Here is a 16,770-nt window from a genome sequence, read left to right on the forward strand (position 1 = left end):
GTCCTGCTGAGGTCATCTGGCAACTTCAGCGTTACAGCGAAGAGAGGTTTGATTGATAGCAGGTCAGATGGTAGAAAGGGTGCTTGAGAAGGTATTTTCTTTCTCTTCTAGCTGAGAGTACAAGCCTGCAGCCTTCACATAAAGCTCTCCAGAGAGCTGCTGCAGCTTGTTGAGTCATACTAGACATCCAGTTTTAAAGATAGGTGGCAGAATTCTCTGTGCTGACCAGCTGCAGGTATTCCAGGGTACCTGACCGGTAGCTGGCTACCCGTGAGAGCTTCTGCATCTTCGAGCCTTCATTTTCCCTTTTCTGAAGAATATTGGTTATCATCTCTGCTAAGTCATCCTGTAAACGCTGCTGGTTCTCCCTGGAAGCAACAGGAAAACAAAAAATAAAATCAGTGATTCACACTGGTTTTTAGTGATCCCCAGATCCCCAGTTTTGTTTTTTTTTTTTAACGTTTCTATCCCACGTTTATCTTATGCTGCTGATAAAAAGTGTAGGCAGAACCAAATTCATGTTCTGGATTTGGGAATAGAATTCAGGATTTCCATGGGATTTTTCCAGACAGTATGGATCACTGTCTCTGCAGAGGAGGTCTGTAGATGTGTTACTATCAACCTTAAAAAAAAATCATGATCATTTGCCTGAAAAGAAAGACATGAATTAGATGCACACCCAATCAAAATAGCTTCTAGATGTCAACACCATTACTGGCACCAGCACTTCCACTATACAGCTTCAGGCAGCCTGCAGTGAGAGTTGCCAGCTTTCCATACATTTCTGTAGTGTATCTGGCTTTTGCTGGAGTACCCCACATATGAACATTTTAAGGGGCAATTTTATCAGCCATAGCCTGTGTGAGGAAGCAAAAACAACTTCACTGACCATGGTGATCCAGCTCAAGAGCTACATTCAATAGCTGAATTCCAGAAGAGCTGACAATTCAATAATTCTGATAGTCTCAACAGATCAAGTTAATTTAAAAAAAGGAGTTCTGGGTTTACAAAAGAGATGTACCACAGAAGTGGGCTTGACAGTATGTCCTGTTCTTATCCAGAGACAAACACTTGTACTTCCCATTAAAAAAAAAATAAAAAATCAACCTGTAGTAGATTAAAAGTTTCTTTGTTTCAGTTTTGCAAATGTCCTGAGAAAAGCTTTATCTTTCCCTTACCCTCCTCTTGTCTCTTAGGTAACTAGGAATAAATGGGCAGAAAATTTTATTTGTGCAGTGGACACATTAAGATTCAAAACTTTTGCAGCAGGAGTAAGCTTTAACATTTACTTACACCTTTCACCAGAAGGGATCAAACCACAGTTTGCAAAATACTTGCTTCAAGCTGTGCTGAAACAGTCATTTCAAAGAGCATGGCAATAAATTCCCACTTAGTAAAGAGTGACCAAACATAGGAGTTTAGAGCACAAGGTGAGGAACTTGCACATTTAGTGAGTTTGCAGGAAATAATGTAGTACTTGCATGTAAAATACACATGAATTTAACACAGCCAGTTATCCTGACTTCAGTTTTTGCATAGTTTCTCAAAAACACTTCTGTTATTCAATAGTGATGCAAAATGACAGCTCAGTTGCAGGACATCAACGGCATGTTTTTTCCTGATAAGTTCTCTCTTCTGTGTTAGACAATAAGGTTTAAAACTCTAACAAAAGCAATACTGCAGTAACTCTGTCCACCTTTTCTAGCAGAATACCACTCAAATTCCTGCAAGATTCATTCCTCCTGCAGATTCCCCCAGAAGAGCTCACAGGGATAACAGCAGTACAGAGAGCTGCACACGTAGTTGCAGTTATCCTCTCACCATGCTGTCACATACAGCTGCCATCAGAACTGAAGTTAGAGGAATATTAATGTTTTTAATTTTTCTGTCCATCTCTTGCACATACCACATCAGCAACTTGTCCTGTAAGTCCTGTTCCCTTGCAAGGAAATGAACCTGTTAAATGCTTGTATAGACACAAATAACCTTCAGCACACACAATCCCATGTCATGAATATTTACACAGGTTTACACTGGTAAGCCTCTAACTACTGAAGGCAAGTTGAGTGGTATAAAAAAAAAGAGAACAGAAGAGCCAGGAAGGAGCATTGAAAGCTAAAGCACAGACTGGGAATTTCTCTTCCCACTTCACAAATAAAGACCATCTTACACAGAAGGAGGTGTTGGGAGATTGTACTTCTTGTCCTCAGTACCCGTCAGCCAGTAGGTAATCTCCGTTCCTCTGCCCTGAATATGTGTGACAGAGAAGATAAAGAGCAATTTTGGGGTTAGAATGCGATTTCCTGTAGTTAATTTACTTAAATAGTGCTGTGTTGCATATTGCCAGGTTTTCCTTTGCTTGTTTTCAGTATCTGGTGCTCAGAGCAAGGACTGGGAATTGGATGTGAGCAGAACAAGGCTGGGGAGGTGCAGCTGCAGCCTGTGCCTGCAGCCCAGGACCTGGAGCACGGGCCATGGGAGCAGGGAGCTGTGCTGCCTGCCATCAGCTCCCAGGGACTGACATCTGCCAAGTGTAACAGGCTGAAATAAGTGGATTGGTAGATAGTCAGATAGCAGAGCATGAGCAGATTAAGAGTAGATTCAGCTTCCCTTCCATCCGATTAATTCGCTCCACAATTTTTCTGTTACAAATGATGTTTCATTTATTCTCCACAGCCTCATGTTGCTTTTATTTTTGACTTAAGGAGCTCTTCATTGCCTTGCGTTGTCTTCATAGACCCATGTTCAACCACTAAAGACTGTGTTACCAACTGATCTGTAACCCTTGTTCCCCTGCTGTTCATCAACTCGTGGGGTGCTCTCAGCTGTGTAATACTTTTATACCATCCCTCTTCTCTGTGTTCATGGCTGCACAAGGTAAAGGTTACCTTCAAGTATGTTTCTCCTCTTACTTCATACTGGAATTGGCAGTCTGTTCTTTTCAGAATGTTAATAGTGGAACCATTTACATGAATCCTTAAAGCTAAAAAATAGAGACACAATAAAAGCTCAGGCTAGAAACGTCCCACGTAATCATACTAAGTATATGTGAAAACTCATACTGTAGCAGAAGCTCCTCCAGTTATTATCAACATAAATTCTGAGAGTCAAATTAAATGAAAATCAATTACACTGCTATATGAAAAATCTGATTCTACTACATAGCATTGCATCCAGGGAGGAAGAGCTTGTACAGCCATTACTCTGAAATAGAGGTGATCGTGGTATCTGTAGTATTTAAGATGGCAAAAGGGAGAAGAATAATTGGGAGTGATCTATATAGAGAACAGTCACATGGAGACACTGGGAAGAAGGAAGACAAACTGGCCCTTGGCACAGTTCCCTAATGGTGAAGTGAAGACATAATTGCTTCACTTTAATATATACAGTCAGCTTATTTCCACAGTGGTGCTGTAATACAATTCTAGGTCAAACTAAAATCTACAATTCATGGGGTAAAATTAAATTCCAGACACACAAATATCATATCTTCCAGAGGAACTCAGCCAGCAGTCAGCCTATGTACTCCCTGCTCCAGCACTGAAGTGTGAACAAGGAATAATTCTTTGTTGCCCAGAGAGACAGTGAGATAATAGGTAATCAAAACAAATAGGGCTTTTTGCTCTTTAAAACTTCTGCAAGCTGATAGTAAATTGTTTCTTAGCTGAAAACGCTTTGGTCACAAACTAAGCAATAGCCTTTGGTCTGTTCCACAGAGAGCCGCAGGAGACCCTTACGCAGGCCGGTGGATTCCATCCGCGAGGCCGTGTTCACCGTGTCGCCAAACAAACAGTAACGAGGCATCTTTATTCCAACCACACCAGCTGCACAGGGACCTGCAGGGGGTCCAGAGAATGAAATATCTTAGTGATTTATATTTTTGGGCTAGGCACGAATAGCTGGCCATGGCTGATCTCCGTGTTGACCAGGGAGGAGCGATCTGCAAAGGCTCATTTCATACAGCTAACTGAATCATAGAAGGAAAATGGCAGTTCCCCTTCCTAGCTCCTGACTGCAGCTATGAACTAATGGGTATGGGTTATTTGTCCACAGGGAAGCAAAGCAGTGGCTTATTTACTGCCACTGCTCTTGCCCCGGGTACACTGTTTCCAGCCTCCTCCTTCATGAGGAGAGCAGTTACACGTGACGTACTGCCAGGTCTCCTGTGGGTGTCTGTTCTGTTCAAAAGCTAGGCAACAACACTGTCCTTGTGCTCTAGCACAAGCTGAGTACCAGAGTGGATTCCAATGCGAATCCAGACGGGCAGGCCCGGCAGGTGTCTCAGTTCAAAAGTGCCCATGAAGCTGAGGATGTCCAGAGCCATCATGGAGATGTCCACTGCGTGCCGGTTGCCGTTCCTCTTTGGCAAACCACTCACCACCATGTAAGCATCACCAATAGTTTCCACCTGTGGAAACAAAACCAGAACTCTCTACCTGCAGACACAGCAAATTACATATTTACATTTAATTACAAATTACATTACATTAAAAGCAGAAAGGCTTTATCTGATACTTTTGTTCATGATTAAATATTTCTTCCCTGGACAGCAGGATTGATTAATTTAGGGTAGCTGGCACCTTTTTGCTATATGAGTATTTATAACTGTTCCCAGCATTCAGGTTAATGAATCTGTGACCACTTAGTACAGGTTTGGTAGAAGCAGGCCCACTGAAAGCATATCGAAATGAGGTCATCTTGACTTGGTTTTGTCTCTTTTGTCTTTGCTTGGAAGGCAGATTCCCAAATCCACCCCATCATCCAGTTTGATTTGTGCGTCCCCTGGTTGTTAACTGAGCAAAAGTGCAAAGCTAATCACCTTGTAAACATCGTGGTGGTCAAGAATGTGGTCAAAGTTCTTGTAGATGTCATTCAGCATATCTACCACCTCCATGGGGGTGCTGTATTTGCAGAGTGTGGTGAAGCCCACAATGTCACTGAAGTAGATAGTGACTTCTTCAAAGAGCTCTGGCTCTACCAGGCCAGTTTCCTTCAAGGACTTTACTACTGGCCTGTGGAAATAGAGAAGGCAGGAAGACAGACGAATAGTATTGAATATTAAAAGTATTTTTTCATGCAGCCCAACCACATAATTGTTTTCTGTGTAGGAAACATCAGAAGTTTGCTGAAAACTGCCACTGTAATCACATTTTAGATGCCCATAGTGCCTTCCAGCCAGGGACCTCAAAGCACTTACTAATGTCAATTAATGTGCTACAGCCTTGCAAAATCCAAGTGTGTTAATAGCCATGAGGAGACTGAAGCACTTGCAGCCAAGCTTCCTGGCTAAGGTCAAAAACAGGGATACTGAGTCAAATTTAAAACTGAAATTCTAAAACTTAACGATATTCAAACAGACATTCTACCCACACAAGATGTAAGAACAGACATATTTTTCTGTTTTCTCAGCACACAAGTAATTTCATCTTGATAATTACATCTACTCATCCTGATTTCAGATGAGGTCTGATAATTTTATTGAACAAAAATTCGATACCATGACAGTCAATATCTATTCAGAGGGACTTTCATTTTCTTGCATTTCTAAATTTAGGAAAATATCTGTTCCTAGTGGAAATATTAGAAGAGAATAACTGAAATAGACCCGGAAAATTACAGCTGATGCACAATGATGTGTTCCATCTACAACGAGAGAGTAATACAATGGTAGGAACAACAAATAGTGGAAGGAAACATGGATTCCTTGTCTCATTTTCCACACAGAGAGATTATTTCAAATTTTCCCCAGAACTGGATTGAACAGACACTTTTTTTTTAAAGATGAGTCATAAAATCAATACCCTGACTCTTTAAATACCCTTGAAACTAGCAATGGCATAGCAGGATAGTTTTACTATTCCAAATGTATGCAATGTCAAAATTACTGGTATTACCAATATTATAATTTCAATAATCCTTTCCCTGTTCCATACTCTGAAGCATCTATCTAGCCCAGTGTGCCCCAGTATGGCACAGTCCACCTCATCCCCTCTGCTGCATTGCCAAACCCCAGCCTGAGGTTGGGCTGTACTCCTGCGCTCCAGTTGGAGACACTCCTTCCACCTGGCAAGGTGCTGGAGCAGAACAGAGCTCTGTGGTGTGGGGTCATGGGAAATCTTTGTGTTCCCAGGAAGGCAGTGAAAAAGGTTTGTGCTGGAAAGGGGGATTCTGTTCCTAAGGAGAGGCTGGGAAAGAGAATGGGTCCCAGGACCACCTTAGCATGAAACGCCACCATAGGGTGGAGACATCAGGGACAGCTTCTTCCTTCCTCTCTAGCAGGATCAGATTAGAGGGGAAGGAAACAGAAGATTAATATAATCCCAGCCCCCACTCTCCAAGAATCAGTAATAAGATGCCAGTGAGAATCCTCCTGGCCCGTTACCTGGGCAGTAACATGAAGTTCAGCCTGTCTGCCCTGTCCCGCTCCGCCTTGTAGAGCTCCGTGCGCTCCTCCACCAGGTGCTCCAGGTTGCGGGAGTAGAGCTGCAGGCGCCGGATCAGCGTGTCCATGTAGCTCTCGTTGTTCTGCCCGTGGGAGTTACTGCAGCAACAGAAACAGACAAGCACGTTGCTGAAAGAGGAGAAAAAGGAGCAGTGGAGAACTCACCCAGTGCAGTTGGATGTAAAGTGCCTCCAGCGCATCGTTCTTTTTCTTGCTTGGAAGGCTCATGGGTATGAACTGAAGTCTGCGATCCACACTTGGTCACTTGGAGCTAGTAGTTCTTCAAGCACTCTTAAATCAGCTAGACCTGCTAATACTGTCAACTCCATGTCATCTTGGGCAATCCTTGGACATTCATTTGTAAAAAGTGACTGACAAGCTCAAATCCTGAGAGGAAGCTAAAGATAGTAGGCAGAAAATGACATACAGGGACTTCTGCCAGAACGATTAAGACAATTTGGGGGTGCATGTGTAGAAGACAGAACAATTCAGTGGACCAGTCAGCAGCCCCTGGGCTAGCTGTGCTCACAGGATCCTGCAGACTCCTGACTCCTGGAAGCCCAAGTGTGGTAATGTGAGTCACACATAACCTGTGTTTGTCTGGGCAGCCTGCACTCCCCAAAGCAGCCCAAAAGCAGATGAGGCCAGGATGACTGGAAAAGTCAGACTAGTATTGTACTCAACACTGTGTTGCATATGGCAAGAGGCAGCCTCTTTGCTTCTGCAGGATGGAGGGTTAGGAGCTGAGCCAGGGCACCCTTCTGTTCAGCTGCAGTGAGATCTTTCAGTTGGCACCTTCAGTTGTGCAGAGTGGAGTTATCCTTCCACCAGTGTAAGGTGTAAAATGATGTGAGTACTGTTGGGGTTTGTTGATGAGGAGAGCTTTAAAAACTTTAAAAGCAATTTCCCAGGAGAAGTAATTAAAACTCATTGTTTGGACTTCGAAATGATTAATTCAGACCAAACTCTGTAGGAACAATGCAGCGTCGGCCAGGTGAAAGGACTGCACAGCCCCACAGGGTTTATCCAGCTGTGACCCTTATTACCCTACAACTTTATACCAACAAAAGCCTATAATTAGTACTGATGGTGAGTTACAACTCAACACTTCTAGTCAGCTTAATTTAGGACCATCCAAACTCATTTATGGCACAAGCCAGGTCATCCAAACTTTCTAATCATCCTCCAGACATTTATGTGCATTCATTTCCTGAAACTTAAGATGACATGTCACTATCCAGCTCTTGGCTAGAGACTGGACAAATTAGTTGAATGGTTCAAATCTCTAATTATCCAGCTTGCCACTTTCATAATGTACTAATTTGAGGTATGGTGATTGTTTTACCCTCACTCAGCTAATACGTGCATAGATGCTTATGTACACACGTACATACACATATGCACGTGCTTACCTTCTTTGCTGCCAAATAATAGAAGAGGATCTAAATGAAGACACTATTTTTTTCCACTGACTGAATCACGATCACATCAGCTTAAACACTTAAAAATACAAGCCTGCTAAAATTTAGGAGGTGTTTGGAACGTCTTAAAAAATGGAGCCCCTGCTGCTCACCTGAATATTTTAGCCAGAGTACTCTCAATTTTCTTAAAGTCAGGCCTTTTCTCTGGATCTTCCTCCCAGCAGCTCTTCACTAGTGTATACACCTTCAAACAAAAATGTAAGGAAAATCCACCTGAGTAATGGGTCTGGAAAGGCAGCGATGCAGCAGCACCAGTTCATTGGGGAACTTCTGGTGACCCTTGGCCAGCAGCATATTAAAAATGGTTTGGATCTATGGTTGGGACACGCATGGCAAGCACCATAAACTTAACTCTGTGATGACTACTGCCATGATCTTCACTTGAATTTGCAGTACAGAAATGAAGGACAAGTAAAATAGATCCAGTCTTGCAGCTGGTGCTGGACAGAGTTATTGACATGGAGATAAATGCTGGGGTAATTATAGTGCAAATAACTTGAGTATGGGATTTTTCTGAAATTGGTGATTCAGCCAAAAAGAATGGGGCTAGTTGCTGAATATGTGGGTGTCTACAATATACACATTTTCACATGAGCAAGAAGACTTAAAGGCTATAAAATCAGTGGAGAGAGGTATATTGGAGGTGTGATTCATCCCATTTTAGAGATACCTGGAACAGGTCAGAAGAGTGGCACCATATAAGCATCCATTTCTGTCCAGTGAAATAATTTTCATGATTTCTATTTCATTTCACTGGTAACAACTATAGAATACCATTTTTCCCATGAGATTGAGGGCATTTGGCATAAAATGTGCCTAGCTTTCATCCTCCCATGATCATGAACTCTAGTTTGGCCAGGACTTCCACCTTCCCCCAGAAAATGGCTTAGTTAATGATTAGCTTACTTCCACCTGTCTTTCTCCCACTGTTTCCAGGGACAGGTCTGGTCGGAAAGGCTTTACTCCTTTGCAGCTCTCCACTCTGTAAAGTTTCTCTAACAGAGGAAAAAGATGCAAAATTTTAAACAAAAATAACATAAGAAGGACATTTCTTGAGGATAGCATCTTATGTACTAACTGTTATGGTACGGAAAGGAGCCTTGAATACAGTTCCCTCATTTTGATGTGAATTTCAGCTTTGGAGCTTTTCTAAATATCTGGCACAAGATCAAAACAGGTTGGCTTGAAGGCCCGTGAAAGCAAAATGAATAGGAATGTACATGAGTATTTATTGGTCACGGTAGACATGGTTATGGCATCATCCCAAATGAACATTGGGCAGTACTAGTGTGCCTCTCAGTATGAAGTATAGCTACAGTAAAAAACAATGTGGAAAAGTCCATTGCAACTGGATCAAAGCTATGGAGACATACAACCCTCATCAGAGCAGTCATCCTGCAGATGCTCAGCTTCCTTAAAACCAGCCTAATAAAGAACAGGCTATAATAACGTTGCATTTGTTACCTTGTTTGTACTCTTATTCATGAAATCTGTTCTGTGGAAGTTATTTGGATTCTGAACACATCGTGATGCAGGTTGCATTTGCACAACTTGACTCAAGCACAGCAAGTGGGAGCTAAAGCAGTAATCTCTCTCTTTGTCCTTCTCCTTCAGACCTCAAGAGTTCCAGAGGGAGGGAGTTTAAAAAAGAAGGATTTTTTTATCTCTGGAGAGAGAAAGACAATCTGGAACAGATCTGTGAACAAGCTTGAAACACATTTATTAGGAATGTCTGATTGTATTTGGGAGATGATTTTACTGGAGGAAGCATGTAATGAAATGAAGGTTTGTAATTCTGATGGTATGTGCCAGTGCAGAGCAGCAGGAGATGCCTGAGCACGCCCAGTGTGCGTGGTCACCGTAAAAGGACGTGGTGGCTTCCAGCTTTGTGGTCCAGAAATTACAGACTAGAAAAGGAGAGACCTGAGACTTGAGTCTCCCAAATGCTATGGAGTGGAGAGACTGCCAAAAAGTCTTCTGCTAAGAAGAATCTTTGTAAGTCTCATGTATGCAAGAGGAATGTGCTGGATTTCCACACTGCACACGCACCTGAAAATGGAAGTCAGAGCAGCTGTTGGCAACACTGGCACAGGTAGTGGCAGAAGGAGGCAGCATGAATTGGGTGTTGGTATGTGACAGGATTTCACAGTCTTGAGCAGGGAATGAGGTGTCTCTGCAGAAGAGTGGAGCAACCAGCTAGCCTAACAGCTCTCTCACAGGGAAGTCAGTTAAGAGGATTATGACGTAGAAGTTGCTGTACATTAAAAATCCAGTTCTGGATGCCTGGTTTATTTGTGGGACTTCTTTTCTCTCATTAGTAGCAGTATTACTGTATGTTAGGTTGATTGATACATATTTGCAGGTTGAGAAAATTGGCTCACTGAGTACTTGGAAGTTGAGTTTAGTTTTCCTAAGTTGGTGGATGAACACTAGGTACAGGGATTTTTAAACACTCTTTTCAAACCTGAACACAGTCCTTGCTGCTGCTGCTGAAGCCTCAGAGAAGCAGTTATATCACTTGTCCTGAAATATCAATATCATGTCTTCCAGTTTGCAGAGATTAATTTCTGATAATCTAGCCACTGAAAGTCTTTCTGCAGGAGGCTTAAAAACCAGAGGAGTCTAAAATGGGAGAGGGACATTTCTTTGCCAGCTACCATTGACTCCAATTTGGTATTAATTTCCCTCTTTTTATCTTGGGTATCTGTAAATTAATGGTCACCCCAAGCCTGAGCTACTCTTTTCCAAAATTAGATGATGCCACAAACAAAATTCAAAGGTATTTGAATAAGTGTGGTCCACCCTCTTGCTGCCTCATCCCAGCTAATGAATTAATCCAGACATTTCAGTGAGGAACCACTTCAGCAATATATAACAACACTCATTCCTTTTGTTTACAGGAAATTTGATGAACTGCTGAAACTAGGCTGGACACATTTATTCAAAATACATAGTCAAAAATCAAGAATAATACCAGAGGCCATTATATATCATCAGCAATATATATCTTAGACATCTACTAATGCTTTAAAGGAAGAAGTTTTGGGAAGAAAACAATCTTCTCCCTGAATGGAAAACTTAAAATTTCAGCGTAAGTTTACAAAGAAAATTTTGGTTCAAATTGCAGTGATTCCAAACTTACCAAACAGGCTTCAGGCCCAGTCAGTTTATTGCTGTCTCTTAAACATGCTGATATATGTGACCAGCTCCAGCAACAGCACCTAGATGTGCTGAAAATTCTTTAGTTGGGTGGATTAACCTAATGCTGTTTGAAAGGAACAGTCTTTCTAAAATGACAGAATGCTGTGTTAGGAACCTGGTCACAGTTAGAACAAGGAAGCAGAGAGTGACTGTGACAGCCAAGGTTAAACACAGAGCAGTGAGGATGCCACCACATCTCAGAAGAGACCAGAGAACTTTGAGGCTAACTTAACAACCATGAACACAACACAGAAAGACTGTAACTCCTCAAGAAACAGCTAAAATAATGTAGTTTGTTATGTATTTGCTTTGCAAGCCAAAATGAGCAAGGAAGAACATTGCTCTTTCCTTTCTCCATCTATTTTCACAATATTTGTAAAACCCTTGCATTCATGAGGATTGTGCCTGTCTCCAGAGAAAAAAGGAATAGAAAGACTTTTACTTTCCCTACCTTACCTTAAGCATAGAGTCCTGAGGAGTTTTCTTGAAGGGGAACGCATTTCTAATCGCTTTTAGGTCTACATTGATATTAAAGAGTTGGGGATGTGGAATATTGTGTTGACTGAAATATGAACATAGATTTGCAGTAATGTGGGATGATGAACACGCCCCAGAAGTTATTCTCAGATGTTACTTGGGCAAAGAGCTGTTAGGCTGTCCAGCTGCTGCTCCAGATGTTTTAACAAACATGAGGCAGATCTATCAGAATGACTCAGAGGTAAAGGCAACGTCTAAACTTGTTGTTGGTAACTGTCACTAGGAAATTCCCAAACCCACACATGCTTTTATGTCAGTACTAATATTCCTGGATTCTGGGAACTGGGATTGACTGGGCTATTAGCTGTTCAAAAACAATGTCACAGGATGGGTGAAATGGGTTTTAATGGATGCACCACAGGAGAAGATACTTTTTGCTGACAGAAGCTGAATGACTAAAGTTAATTTTGACAGGCTTGAGTGAAGTCTGAATTGCCAGTTTTTAAAAGCCAGCTTTCTTGTGTCATGCTGCTGAGTTGTTGGGTTGTTTTGTTCTGTGCTGACATTGCTGATTTACAATGCCTAACATGAGTGAATTATTATATGTTGTGCACAACTCACAGAAAAACCCTCGTGGGTTTTAAATGTTACAGCATGTCTGGATAGCACTGTATAATGTCAACTTCTGTAATGCTGTGGCCAAGGTGAGAGGGGAGGAGAAAGGGTAAGAAAACTCAGTGTGAACTTTATTTACAGAAAGAATAAGGAGACTTGTCCTCACTGTGATTTCTTTCCAACAGGCTCCTCGTTCATCACGCAATGAAAGCAGCAGCAGTTTGAGCAGCTATCAGAGACAGGACCTTTCACAAGATGAGAACGGGCCAGTTACAGCCACACCATCCTGGAAGGCTGCAGTGGAGGAAAAAAAATGTGGATTTACCTTTGTTGTCCCAGCAGTGTCCAGTATAGAAGGTCTCCCTGCGTAGGATGATCTCCTGGGCAATAATCCCATAGCTGTACACGTCTCCCTTCTGAGACACATCGGCGTGACGGAGATGCTCAGGGGCTGTCCACAGGTCTGAAGGTCCAGATGGCAGTGGGGGACACAGTGAAGAGGGAAGGGAGAGAAGTAAGTGAAAAAGCATGATCCCTCTCAGAGCATCCATTCACTATAGTGCTGTTTTGGTTTACTCTTCCCATGTCACACCCCGAGCTCACTGTTACTGTTTAATTCCTGCTTCAGCATTTTTCTTGAGAAGTGGCCATCAGCAGAGGTCAGATAACCCTCTGATGTGGTAGTTTTCAATTGCCTGGGATTTGCTGACCCTGCTCTTTTTCCCTATAGATGCAGACCCTCACACCTCCAGGAAAGTTATGGTTATTGGCAATGAACTTGCTTTTCTTAGTTACTTTTCAAAAGCTTCCTAGAAATAGCCTATGGATCTGTGTAAGACCAAGAAATGCCAGTGCTATAAAAAAACAAAGCTGAGCCATAAATTATTGAGCAAGATGCATGGACTTTTTATGTGAGATCTCAGATGATAAGACTCTAATATTTCCCAGCAGCCTTGATCATGAATCTATTGAAATAATTCTCAAGTGCTTTTGAGCATGATATATTATCACCTACTCAAAACCACTTTGTTTCTAAAGAAATTATTAATCTGTATTTCTAGTGCAATGAGCACCACTGTACCTCAGAAACAGAATGCTGCCACGGTATCATGCTTGCTATGACATGCTGGTGATGTGTCATCACAGTGACCTGAACACAGTGACCCTGAAGACACTCTTATGATACCAGGCTGCAGCATCCAGCCACAGCGAAGCTGCAGATCTCTTGTGAAACAGTAAGTTTTCTTCCAGGAAATAAATTTAGCAACCGGAAATTTTGAAGCTTCTTATGAGCAATGAAAGAAGATAAATACATCACAATGTAATAATAACATAAATTTAAATATGAAATTTGTAAAATGAAAAATGAAGCATTTACATTCAGTTCACTTTTAGTCTTTTTTTTATGCTCTTATTGCTGCTCTTCAGCATGTTTGTGTCTGAATGTAAAAATTTTCTCCCAACCCAGCTGCAGTCACAGTTTCCTCTCAGCTCATGTCCTGCAGTCATGGCACAGTGCTCTGCTTATTATACCCCAAGCTCCACTACACAGATTCAGATGGCACAATTTCAGATGGGCTCAACTTTTCACTAAGATCATGTAGGAAGGAAAAGATGAGTAGAAAGGAGTGTTCTATTTTACAGAAATGTCCTATGAATAGGAGATTAATAGGAAAGGTAAAGAAAAGCTGATAGAATTGTTCCAATCTGACTGGACACATACTGATAGTTTCCTGCCTAAGGAATTGAACACATTAAGATTATAATTGCATATCAGTGCAAATTTTTTAAAGGATTATCAGAGTCACAAGTGTTAATGTTTAAATTAAATGAGGGACCATAGTGGTAACATGCATCTGATCAATGACAAGCCCATGTGTTATTTAGCTCCTTTGTTTCTTCACACAAGCTCAGTGTTACTGATGCAGAGAGCTGTTTGCATGAAGGCCTTGGATGCTAAAAATGTTTCTTGCATCTCAGTCATATGTGAAATCTGTTTTCTAAACTTTAAGTTGAAAATTCCTCTTCCCTTCTTACCTATATTGCCTAATTTCTTTCTCTATCTGCTAATAAATTTATTTCATTGTGTTATTTAAGTCAGGACAGTGTTTTAAGATATATTTGTATGATGGCTGCTACATGAAACAAAATAATTTTGTATGTTTTGTACTTTAGGCAATATGTGATTAGGCCGTGCTGGGCTATGAACATTCCATGGGGTTGGAAACCGTGCAGCAGAGTTCCACTGGGTCCTGGTTTTACCTTTCCTGGGAGGCAGGATGGAATTGCAGCCGAAATCCGTGATCTTCACGACCATGCGATTGTCCACCACACAGTTTGTGGATTTGAGTCGACCATGGACTTCAGTCTTGCTTGAGTGCAGGTAGGACATCCCCTGTGGTTGATAACAAAAGAGGAGGAAAGCAAGACTGTGAGTGAGACAACTGTTAACCAGACTCAACAAGAATGTGAAGTGTTACTGTATAATATCTGTCCCAGTACTTAAATGGCCTTCATCAGCACTGGAGCTGCGTATATCACAACTCCCTGTCGTGGAGAGAAACTAATATTTTACGGAGGAGACTTTGCAAGATGACAGGAACAGTCAATGTTAAGAAATTGGGACATAGACCAGTAGAGTAACCAGGTCATGGAAGACTATGCTTCCTCTTAGTTAACAATAGCAGCTTGGGTTTGATAAGATTCAAACACAGTTAAGCAACTAGGAAGATTTATTTCCTCTCACAGAAGTTTTGGTTTCACTTGCAATAGATGCTTTTTTAGTAAATTTAGTACAGATTTGTTTGAATGTCACAAAAAAAATTCTCTTTACATCTGAACCATCTTTGAAGATTACACCAGAGATTTCACTGACATTGCAACAGAACCTCTTAGGCAAAGCAGGGCGCTGAAGAAGGGTCAATCCAGAGAGTGCTAGATGATGCACCAAGGCTTATATGAGGCAGGGGATGAGATTAGACAATCATAAAGGTCTCTTCTGACCTAACTGATTATAGCTTTCTCAGTACTAGTCAATGTGTGTCATGTATCCATGAGCTAAAGTGCGAAGTGGGCACAATAAGGACTGGCCAGTGCAGTGTCAACTCGATTTCCTGAGATCCAGACTCCTGACTCATGACACACAGGCATACAGGGTGTGTAGTTTGCCCCCTTTTTACTCATTCTGTCTGAATTTATCTCATCTAGTCTAAGACACTCAACTACAGTGCAATACAGGAGAAGGGGCAAGCACTGAGGCACAGCAGGAGAAGAACCTTAGTGAGTGGGCGTAAACTGAAGAAGGGAGTGGGTATGGTAATTTGCATCCTCTTGTTATTACTTATTCTGTTTCATCTCTCTTCTAAAGTACTTAAGCTCACACCTACTTACAGCTTACTGTTCTGTTTCTCCTCCTATAATCCTTTTTCCTGTAGCTCAGTGTATGAAGCACAATCTGCATTCTGTGGAAGCCAGAAGAGGTACTTCATACCTATTTAGTTTATTCTCTGAACAATCTTCCACTTAGACTCCTACCTGTATAGCTCATCCTCTTGTATGGTAACTGGCTGATAGACTTTAATCAGTGTTACATAGCTCGTGGGGTCATGAATACACTGTATGGCCTGCTGGGTTTTCTCTCTAAATAGTGGGAACCTGTAATTTGGAACAGAAGCAGCAAATGCCTCAAGAGATCACTGAGACATGAGCTGAGTTTTGGACACAGTAGATCTATGTCTGAGACACAAGCAGCCTGCAAAAGATGCAATCCCTGGAGAATGTTGTTGGACTGGTTATCCTGGACCTATCTAGACCATGCTAAAATTTACAAAGACTGTGCACATGATATCCAAGGAACACATCCCTTGATGAGACAGCTTTTACCATGCAGTACTGATGACACCATCCAGGATGTTTTGCCTGCCTTAGGTCCTATTTCCTCCAGCGGTGCCGCCTTCCAGATTCTGCTTTCATCAGTCAGGAAATATACTCATGGCTACAGCAGAATTCCCAATCAGTTTTAGCATCAAATGGCAGACAAAAGTAATTTTCATTTCCTTATACCAGGGCTCTCTTGTTAACAGTTTCTGCAGGCAGAAGTCTTATAGATGTGCCTGATAAAATTTTCCTCTTTCCTTCCAGCTATCCTATGCACCTACCTGCAGAGCCTGTTAAGAACCTGTGGTGTGATTTTCAAAATTTATAATGATTTTCAGTTCAGCACTCCTAAATCCTTGAGGCATTCTTGTAACCTCTGCACTGAAGCTCTGAAGCTTTAGTTCTGAGAATCCTTTTCCTGACACAATGCAAGAATATTCCAGTCCCTTGCATGATATCCTGTAGCAGCCCCTTATTTAATAAATAGTGTTGCAACAACAGTGTATGCACTAGTAAGTGCAAGGCTTGATTACTGCAATTCCTTCTTAGCAGACTTTTCATCAGAGCTCCTTGGCCACATGTAGCCAAATCCATGTAGCTATAGGTGGTACCATCATACCTAGAGACAGCAAACAAGAGGAAAAAGAAGAGGAAAAAAGAAAAGGAAAAAGGGAAAGA

General features: G+C 41.7%; 1 protein-coding gene across 1 annotated transcript in view; it reads right to left on the bottom strand.

The window, feature by feature from the left end:
* Positions 1 to 193: 193 nt before the first annotated feature.
* The window catches only part of GUCY2C (guanylate cyclase 2C (heat stable enterotoxin receptor)), a 39,888-nt gene continuing 23,311 nt past the window's right edge, over positions 194 to 16,770 (bottom strand). Inside the window, exons 17-27 of the mRNA XM_008940262.1 lie at positions 14,479 to 14,611; positions 12,542 to 12,679; positions 8,830 to 8,918; positions 8,016 to 8,107; positions 6,383 to 6,541; positions 4,820 to 5,012; positions 4,234 to 4,408; positions 3,738 to 3,836; positions 2,889 to 2,983; positions 2,171 to 2,247; positions 194 to 368 (exon numbers count right to left, since the gene is read on the bottom strand). Of these exons, the coding sequence (XP_008938510.1) occupies positions 194 to 368; positions 2,171 to 2,247; positions 2,889 to 2,983; positions 3,738 to 3,836; positions 4,234 to 4,408; positions 4,820 to 5,012; positions 6,383 to 6,541; positions 8,016 to 8,107; positions 8,830 to 8,918; positions 12,542 to 12,679; positions 14,479 to 14,611 (1,425 nt within the window). The remainder of the gene's footprint in view (positions 369 to 2,170; positions 2,248 to 2,888; positions 2,984 to 3,737; positions 3,837 to 4,233; positions 4,409 to 4,819; positions 5,013 to 6,382; positions 6,542 to 8,015; positions 8,108 to 8,829; positions 8,919 to 12,541; positions 12,680 to 14,478; positions 14,612 to 16,770) is intronic.

Source organism: Merops nubicus, unplaced genomic scaffold (assembly GCF_000691845.1).
Source record: "Merops nubicus isolate BGI_N331 unplaced genomic scaffold, ASM69184v1 scaffold42815, whole genome shotgun sequence".
Classification (NCBI taxonomy): Eukaryota; Metazoa; Chordata; class Aves; order Coraciiformes; family Meropidae; genus Merops; species Merops nubicus.